Source organism: Myotis brandtii, unplaced genomic scaffold (genome assembly GCF_000412655.1).
Source record: "Myotis brandtii unplaced genomic scaffold, ASM41265v1 scaffold235, whole genome shotgun sequence".
Taxonomy (NCBI): Eukaryota; Metazoa; Chordata; class Mammalia; order Chiroptera; family Vespertilionidae; genus Myotis; species Myotis brandtii.
In genome coordinates, this window is record NW_005358857.1 from 1030894 (window position 1) to 1040686 (window position 9793).

A 9793-nucleotide genomic window follows, 5' to 3' on the forward strand; every position below is an offset into this window, starting at 1 on the left:
CTCACACTCCTCCAAAGGCAGGGCAGGGCAGGGCAGGGCAGGGGAGCTCGGACAGGTCTGAGCTGTGGTTCTAACAGTGGTGAGCGGAGAGGGCCAGACATGACTCTCTCTTGAGTTTGAAGACGCCAAATTGCAAGACCCAGATGAAGGTTCCCTTTACCCGAGGGTGATGGCAACAGTCAGGACAGAGAAGCCTGTGACCGAGAGGAGCGGGTGGCATAGCTGAATGGACTGACCGTAAAGGGCAGGGTTAGTTAGTGTGTTTGTTTGTTTGCACTCAAAGACACTATTTATTTCATCAAAGTCAGGCAGGACGATCTGTTGAGAGGTCAGTGGTCAGCGTCGAGCATGAATCCGCACACACTTCCACAGTGAGCTGCAGGCCATGGCCTGGCTAGTCTCGCGATTCGGGGCATTTCCCCGGCTGAGCTCACAGAGCCTCCGGAACCAGCCTCCAGACTGTCTTTATCTGCTAGCTTGTTTTTTAAAAACAAATATTGATTGAACATGTGTGCTGTGCCAAGTACTATGCCAAGTACTTGAGTTCTGAGTTTTCTTTGTACTGAGGAGAAAAATTAATGGTTTGGGAGGAGAGAAGGGAGGATGTGCACTCTACCTCCCACACTGTGTGTGCACGGAAGTGGGGGTGACATCCTTCCCCTGGGAAGGCCACAGGGAAAGCTGGATTCTCAGGCAGAATCTGTGAAAACAGGGCCAGGAGAGGCTGAGGGGGCCTGGTGACTCCTTCCAGAGCCGTGTGTGTCAGTGGTGGAGGAGCCAGACCACGGCCTCACCTCCTTCTCTGTTGAGAACCCCACCTTCCCGCCTCCATATCTGCCAGCCTGCCTGACCCGTATTCTCTGCTCTTTCCCATGACATGGCAGTGTCCCTGTTCCATCACCTCTTCTTCTGCTTGTTCTCTCAGACTTCTCTCCGCAGCCCCCCTTCCCGTTCCTTCTGGAGCACCATCTCCATTGACATGCAAATGTGCTCTGTATTTACAAGTCTCCTTGGTAATCTGTGGATTAAAAGAGATTTCAAAGACATGTCCTCCAAAAAAGGTAAAATTCAATCAGTGTTTGAGGATGCATACCCCTCCTGGACCCCAAGTTCCCAGCTACTCATTTTCCAGCTTTCTTCCTGCTCGATCTCTTACTTCTGACCCATTGGTCAATAGCAACTCACTCTCTTCTCTTGGCTTCTGTAATACCACTTCCAGATCTCCTCCAGCCTGCTGGTTTTGCCATTTTTACTAGTTTCTCCTTTTTCTCTACCAGACTGTTGGGTCAGCGTACTTCAGCTGGGTTTCCTAAAATTACCTTTCCCTCACACCTGTCCCAGTGCCCCTGGAGGAGGGTGGTTGGGAGCTCTGTGTTACAGGTTCTGAAACACCCTGCCCTTTCAGATTCTTAAAAAAGCTTGGAGGAGCCCTGGCCAGTGTTCTCAGTGGTTAGAGTCTCGGCCTATGCACTGAAGGGTTGCAGGTTCGATTCCTGGTCAAGGGCACGTACCTGGGTTGCAGGTTTGATCCCCAGCCCCAGTCAGGGCACATGCGGGAGGCAACCAATCACTGTTTCTCACATCGATGTCTCTCTCTCTCTCTCTCTCTCTCCCTCTCTCCCTCTCTCCCCCTTCCTTCTACTCTCTCTAAAAATCAATGGGTGATTCTCTCTCATCATTGATGTTTCTATCTCTCTCTTCTCCCTTCCTCTCTGAAATCAATGCAAATATATTTTTTTTAAATCAATGGGGAAAATATCCTCAGGTGAGGAATAACAAAGCAAAAAATTTTTTAATTAAAAAAAAGAGTGGAGAAGGAAACCTGTGCACCAGGCAGTGGCTTTCTCATCCCCACGGCAAGAGATTCTGACTGTCCATTGTTGTCTGACCTTCACTTTGAAGGAGAAATAACCAGGGAGAAAGTACTGACGTCTTCATCCACTGATTCCGGAGAGTTTTTTGTTTTCAGATACTTCTAAGATTTTAGAATTTCTTTCAATGATGAGCCCACTTAACCTAAGCGAGCCAAAATTTAAGGGAGGACTTCTCCAAAGTGGGCCTGCCTGGAATTCATCTCCATTTATAATTGCAGTGAAGTGAAAAATGGCAGTTTCCTCCCAGGGAGGCTTGCTCTTCCAGGAATTTGTGGCACGCAGGGACTTAATCATGACAAGTTGTCTAAAGCCACAGAAGTACCCGCTCACCGCCTCCCTCCCTAGAGAAGAGACACTTCAAAGTCATAAAGTTTTTTGGAAGGACAAATTAATGAATTCTGTTGGGGAGTTGAAATAATATACATATGTATATAAATATGTTAGTATCTTTTACAAATAAATTGTATCTTAGGAACGTAAAAATTACTATTTGATTTCATCAAAAGCAGACCAATCATTATAAAATTAATTTGCCAAATGTATGTTTACCAAAAATCAATTGGCCAAATGAGCAATTTGCTGAATGTCCAATTCACCAAACTACCAATTTACTGGAAAAATCATATTTCCTTTAAACATTTGTAAAGTTTATAGCAGTTCCAATTGGTTGTATTGGTAGGGCCTAAGCCAAAACTTCCGATTTCTCAGGGATTTCAAACTCTCTCTGCCCCTCAGTACCCCCTTTCTGTCCTTTATTAGCCCCCTTCTGTAGCCCTCTGTCTCCCTTTCTCTGCCCCACCCTCCCCAGCCCCTCTTCTCAAGGATGGGCAGTCTAGGCCAAGTAGTATGATGACCTCCAGCAAGTTCAGCTACCAGGTTCCTCTCCCTGCCCCAACTCCCTGGCCCTGCAGCTGCACAGGGCTTGGGCAGAGGCAAATGAAGATTCCTTAAAAACCTGCTATGAAGACAAAATGAAAGCCATTATATTCAGACTTTGCAGAAATGTACAAAAGCTGTTAAATCAGTCATCTATATTTGCTATATATTGCTATATAACAAATTACTCCAAAACTTAGTGGCCAAAAAAATAAACATTTATTATCTCACATACTTTTTGTGGGTCAGGAATCTGGGAGCAGCTTAACCGAGCGGTTCTGGCTCAGGGTGTCTCATGAGGTTGCAGTCAAGTGCTCAGCTGGGGCTGCGATCACCCGGAGGCATCCAGTGTGGCTCGCTCATACGCCTGCCCAGTTAGTGCTGGTTGCTGCCCGGAAGCCTTGGTTCTTCACCACGTGGACCTCTCTATGGGGCTACTTGAGTGTCCTCACAACATGGCAGCTGGCTTCTCCCAGAGCAAGTGGTCCCAGAAGGAGCAGAGGATGGAAGCCCCAGTGCTGTTTATAATCTAATCTCAGAAGTTGCACCTGTCACTACTGTTTTCCTCTGGGCACTAGACGCCAGTCACTAAGTCCAGCTCAAAGGGAAGAGAATTGAGCTCCAGCTCTTGAAAGAAAACATACTAAAAACTTTGTAAAGCATACTTATTTATTTTTCTTTTTTAAAAAATATTTTAATATGTTTTTATTGATTTCAGAGAGAGGAAGGGAGAGGGAGAAATAGAAACATCAATGATGACAGAGAATCATGGATGGGCTGCCTCCTGCACACCCCCTACTGGGGATCAAGTCTGAAACCCTAACATATGCTCTGACTGGGAATTGAACCATGACTTCCTGGTTCATGGGTCGAAGCTCAATCACTGAGCCACTTATTTTTTAAATATACTTTTATTGATTTCAGAGAAGAAGGGAGAGGGAGAGAGAGATAGAAACATCAATGATGAGAGAGAGAGCTCCTGCATGCCCCACACTGGGGATCGAGCCCACAAACCCAGGCATGTACCCTGAACCAGCAATCGAACCATGACCTCCTGGTCATAGGTCGATGCTCAACCACTGAGTCATGCTGGCCAGGCAGGAGTATATTTTAAAACGAACATACCATCTGATAAAAACTGCTGAAAAAAATCTGCTGAATATTTTCAAAGGCTATATTATTTCCCTAAAATTACATGAGAATTCTACCACTGAGCCACCAATGCTACAGCATCCCCAAAATTACATGAGCACTTCAACTGCAACACTTTACTGATTTGAGAGAGAGGAAGGAGAGAGAGAGAAACATCCTACAACCTTGGCTTATTGGGTTGACACTCTAATCAACTGAGCTACCCAGCCAGGGCCTCAACTACACTTTATTTAGCATTTATAAGTTTCACTAGAGACTCAGCCGGCTCTGGTTACCTGAGCCTTGAGCGGCCCTGGGCGGCTGGGGGGCTGAGAGGACTGGGCACCACCATCTTGTGGCTGCCACTGCCAGCAGCGCAAGCCTCGGCCGGCCCTGGTTACCTGAACCTTGGGCAGCCCTGGGTGGCTGGGGGACTGAGGGGACTGGGGGACTCCGGAGGCAGGCGTGTTGCAGGGCCAGGCCCACTTGGGGCAGGCCCGGCCTTGCCGCACACCTGCCACCCTGGTGGGGCTGAGGGGACTGGGCACCACCATCTTGTGTCTGTAGGTGCCGCCATCTTTGAGGGCATGGCAGTCAATTAGCATATTCCCTCCTTATTGGCTGTGGGTGCTGCCATCTTTGAGGGTGGGTGGTCAATTAGCATATTCCCTCCTTATTGACTGTGGGCACCACCATTTTGTGGCTGCATGAGGTCAATTTGCATATTCCCTCTTTATTACATAGGATTATATAGTCTTCCAGAGTTGTCATTTGTTTTTTTAACAGAAAGCCCTCGGGGAAATTTTTGTTTCTAATCCCAGTTACCTGGCCTTCCAAGCCTCTGTGTCTGCCCGGGCCTGGTACTGTCTCCCCTTGTCCACCTGGTATAGAAATGTTTGGCTTCTGTGTCGGGAGCAGTTCAAAAAGTGCCGGCCAGTAGGCTGGTGGGACTCGGTGTGAGACTTGCCCAGAAGAGCAGGTATCAATTGAAGACACACATAGCAATTCATATACCACCAGAGCACATAACATTCATTACTTTGTTGCCTGGCTTTTTAAGACAAAATAGTGCATAAACTATAATTTTAATGTTTCAGCATTGGGTGTTGAACAGTATGTGGTGAAAGGGGTGGCAAAATGTACAGAAACAAGAAACAGAATGTAATTGGTCAGGAAAATGCCTGACACAGGTTTCTTCCTTGCAACATTGCAACTTGCCACACACACTTATCCTGCTGGAACAGGAAGCAAACCTGTGTGTGGACTCAAACTGAAGCGCACTTCTCGCCGGTGGCCAGCAGGTGGCAGTCTTGTCTGGAAGCAAAGAGAAAGAACTGGACCCTGGTTTTCCCAGGCTAGCAAAGTATTGAGAAACAAACCTCATCTGTGCCGAGTGACTTGCAATGGCTGCATGACACAGCCACGGTTCCCAGGCGCAGTCCCATTTCTAAGGCTCCTTCCGCAGCTCGGTCGCCTCTTTTACTGTGATTCCCTGGGTTTCTTCATCTATCGGACAGGTGGTTGCCTCGCCAAGCTTTCTCCCAGTCTGCCAGGCCGTGGGTCCCACAGTTCCTCTTTGGATTGGAAGAATCTTTCCTCTTGCACTAAAGTTTCCTCTGAGTGTCAGTGGCCCACTCCTTACACCTGGGCTGTTTACTGCTGCTTCCATCAGCACTGGTGGTGTAGCTGACACCTACTCAGTTGACATTTGTCAAATGAATGGGTATGGGCCCTGCCGAGCGCTTCTCGGCCTCACTGGGCATAATCTCTCAACAGCTCTCCTGATCCAGCCACTTTCCTGAATACTCTTCTCTTCCTTCCCAGACCCAGCTCTGCTGGCTTCCTCCCGCCTTTCTGAAGCTGCTGCTCAGTCCTTTGTGCGTTCCGTTCCCCCACCACCCCCTTTCTTTTCCTCGCAGGATCCAACCCCAGGTCCTCTTCTCTTTCTTTTCTTCCTGTGGTACCTAGTCCACTGCCATGGTTTTAATTACCACCTATAATGACAGAAACAATCATGGATAACTTTATAAAGGGTTTACTAAATGCTAAGTACTGCTCTAGCTCCTTACTCATTTAGTCCTCAAATGAGGTGGGCACTATTGTTCCCCTTTAATGGGTGATGAGCAGAGTGACCTCTCCCCTGAGCTCCAGACCCGTATTTCCATTTGCCTCCCGCACCTCTCCCCTTGGATGTCACTAACCATGTTCAGAATGGGACTCCTGGTGTTCTAGCTCCAAACCTTTCCTTTTCCAAGGTTCCAGCCTCAGGGAAAAACACCCAGATGTGGGCAATCGTCGTTTCTTTCTTCATCCCATCTCCGGCCAACTTCCAACAAGACAGTCAACTCTAACTCCTGAATATCATTCAAACGTGTCCCCTCTTCTCCATTCCATCTCCTTCTGTAATTCAGGTCTTTGTATTTCTCACCTCTAAACCAAACTCCATCTCTCCAGTATGGTGCCCACACACAGTCTATTTCCTGGTTCTCCACCAGAGTTTAGTGGTGACGAACATGAGCTTTGGCCCCGGCCGGTTTGGCTCAGTGAGTAGAGCCTCAGCCTGCAGACTGAAGGGTCCTGGGTTCGATTCTAGTCAAGGGCACATGCCTGCTTTCGGGCTCAATCCCCACTAGGGGGCGTGCAGGAGGTGGCTGATCAATGATTCTCTGTCATCATTGATGTTTCTATCTCTCTCTCCCTCTCCCTTCCTATCTGAAATCAATTTTTAAAATTTTTTTTTTTTTAAAAATATCAGCTTTGGAATCTGTAGAGTCATTCTACTACCTATTAACTTTTGATCTTGGGCAAGTTACTCAATCATTTGGAATCTTGGTTTTCTCTGAAATGAAAGATGAGAAAACACCTGCTCTACAGGGTGGTTGGCACGTGCAAAACCCTCAGAAGCTGGGGCTGCCCTCCCTCCACAAGCTTAGCTCTCACCAACGCCCTGTGTCCCAGCCAGGCCTCCCTGCTTGCCTGGCCACAAGGGTGGCATGCGCTTGGCAGCATGGCACTTGCCACATTCTTCACTCCAGTCCCCTCCTTCTCCCTGTGGCTTTGTCAGCTCACGTGTTACCTTCTCCAAGGAAGTCTTCTGATTCTCTAACCCCCAACCCCTCCACATGCTCTGACACCAACCTGGCTTCCTTCATGTTCCCAGAGCTCTTATAACACAACATCATAAATGCCAGTTTCCTTACTGGTGTCCCATTAGATGTGTCATCCCCGAAGGCAGGGATTGGACCTTAGTCCTCCTCGTTGCCCTAGCACAAGGGTCCGACACGGAGAAGATGCGCAGTACGTATGTGTTAGATAAATGAATGCACCCATGAGTAAACCTGTGTCAGGCATTTTCCTGACCAATTACCAATCAGCGACTGCTTCAGTGTAGGACAGGGGTGTCATCAGTACCACAGGCGTTGCAGTCTCCTGTTGTCCTTTGCTTTCTGCATGAGCCTGCTGTGCCTAGTCACTAACGCAGGGCAGAGAGTTGTAACTGGCTGTGTCTCTTGTGGAGATATTTGGGCAGGACAAGCACTTTTGCTTTGGGTGTAAACAGTGACAGCTATGAATTTTAACTCAATCAGAGATGACTCAGTGAATAAATCTTCATTTTTCTGAGGAGCTCCAAGTGTTGCAGATACATAATCAATGAAGGATCAAGCATTTAGTGTAAAGTGAATAGGCAGAACCAGACATTTGTCTCCTGGAGTACTGGGTCCTACGTGGGCAGAGAATGCCGTTTGGGGTCAGGGAAACTTCATAAAATGCCCCCACCCGTTCACTCCTCCCCTGAATGTCCATGAGCCATGTCCAGCGGCAGGAAGAGCTCTCTGAGGCACAGGCTGGCACTGTTCCTGCCGCGTCCTCGCACTAAGGTGCTACCAGCCTGTGCCCGGGACGAGCCCAACCACTCCTGAGAGTCGACCTGCAGCTGACAAGGCCCAGTGTGTTGGGTGTGAGGAGCCAACCACTCAGACCTAAAACCCAAGCTGCACTCATTCAGGAGCAAGGAAGAAAAGGTGTCACAACCAAACAATAAGAACAGGGGAGAAGGATGGGGGGAGGGCGGGGGGGGGGGTTCAGATACCAGCCAGTCCAGGCAGAGGCGTCCCAGGCGCATTACTGTGCAGGTGGGAGAGTGTTTGGGGGTGGCAGGGAGGCGTGGTGTGCTGGTCCCTTTCCCTCCACAGTATTGTGGCTCTGTGATTCCAAGTTAGAACCAAACCAAATTAGCGCTGGCCGGGTGGCTCAGTTGGTTGGAACATCCTCCTGTACACCAAAAGGTTGTGGGTTCACTTCCTGGTTAAGGCACATACCCAGGTTGTGGATCGATCCCCAGTCAGGGCAGATAGGGGAAGCAACTGATCAATATTTCTCTCTCACATTGATGTTACTTTCTCTCCCTTCCTCTTTTTCTAAAAAATCAATAAAAACTGTGAGGATTTAAAAAAAAGAAAATTAGAGCAACTGGAGGCTTTTCTCACATTGCAAAGAATTATTCCAAACATGTTCTTACTGACAGAGAACTAAAAGGTCAATTTCTATGATTCAAACAGATAACACTGTTAATATAGCAGTTCTGTGTCTACATGGCATTCTGGTATGCAAAAGAGCTAATCGGGGAGATAACAAATTATCCTAAATCTGCTCTGCCAGGAGTAAATGGAGGGAGAGGCCCCACACGGCTCCTATGCTGGGACAGCGCATCTCTAAGTCCTGTCCCGTGCAGCCAGCACATGTGTTTAGAGTAACATTTACCACGGTTAACATGTACCATCTCAACCTGCCCATTCCAGCTCTGCCTCTCTGGTTCCTCTCTCTACATCTCCCCAGGCACGCCCACAGCCTACTGACCCCTTTCACAGGCTCCTTACCATACTGTGACAATAGGTATTCTACAAGCTGAGTGAACGTTGGGAGGAATGAATAACTGGAAAACACCTACAGAAAACTCCTTCAATACATTCTAATTGCCTCCTCCCTCCTAACCAAATCTCTCCTTCCTGTTGCTCCCACCGCCTCCTAGCTGTGGTACCTTAGGCAAAGTGCTGTACCTCTCTGAGCCTCATTCCTCCGTGTAAAATGGGGTTAACAGGCATAGTGTTATTGCAAAGCGAATCTCACTGCCCTCAGCACACAACCAAGGCAAAGAAGGGCTCGATAATGGTCCATCGGAAACGAACGTTTCTCCAAACTGCTGTCCACCTTGCCTGCACCCCTTTTTCACTTTCTGCCACACATCCCCACCCACCTGCTGTCTCCTCCTCACCCCTTGTCTCCCTTTGAAAACCCAGCCCTTCCCTCCTGCATGAATCCTCCTGCGTTCCTCCAAGCCTCCAGGATGGATGGGCTCATCACCCAACCCTGCCCCCCAGTCCCCACCCCAGCTTATGGCTGGTAGGGGTGTAGGGGGAGAGCTCCCCCTCCTCCGCTATAACCAAGAGCTCCAAGAAGGCAGGACCGAGGTGTCCTCTGCCCAGCTCTCCCCACACCCGGTGCAGTGCTGGCCAGGAAAGGTCAGGAAAGGTCAGTGAAGAGGATGAGGTAAAGCAAAGCAACGTGGTTCAAGGAGCTCTTTGCTTCCTGGCTGGGGGTGGAGAGTGTTGGAGGCAGGCTTCTGCATCGCCTCTGCCCTCCCCCAGCCATCGAGCTGATCAAGGACCTGGTCAACTACGACGACGTGTACGAGGCGCTGCTCATCGGCCTCGTGGACCTGTTGACCCCACCCATCCCGGAGACCAGCGAACTGCAGCCCAAGATCCTGAGCGGTAGGGATCGCTGGGACCGAGGGGGGGGGGGGGGGGCCACCCGGCGAGAGCAGGAGCCCCGCCTCACAGCCGCCCCTCCACTAGACTCTACGGTCCTGCAGCTCACCAGCCCCCACCAGCCCGCCGCCCACCTGCCCGCGT

At 49.2% G+C, this 9793-nt stretch overlaps 1 protein-coding gene across 1 annotated transcript in view; it reads left to right on the forward strand.

Annotated features, from left to right (window-relative positions):
- The window catches only part of LOC102253684 (chromosome unknown open reading frame, human C1orf228), a 37552-nt gene that overhangs the window by 26326 nt on the left and 1433 nt on the right, over nt 1-9793 (forward strand). Inside the window, exons 8-9 of the mRNA XM_014540020.1 lie at nt 9527-9652; nt 9737-9789. Of these exons, the coding sequence (XP_014395506.1) occupies nt 9527-9652; nt 9737-9789 (179 nt within the window). The remainder of the gene's footprint in view (nt 1-9526; nt 9653-9736; nt 9790-9793) is intronic.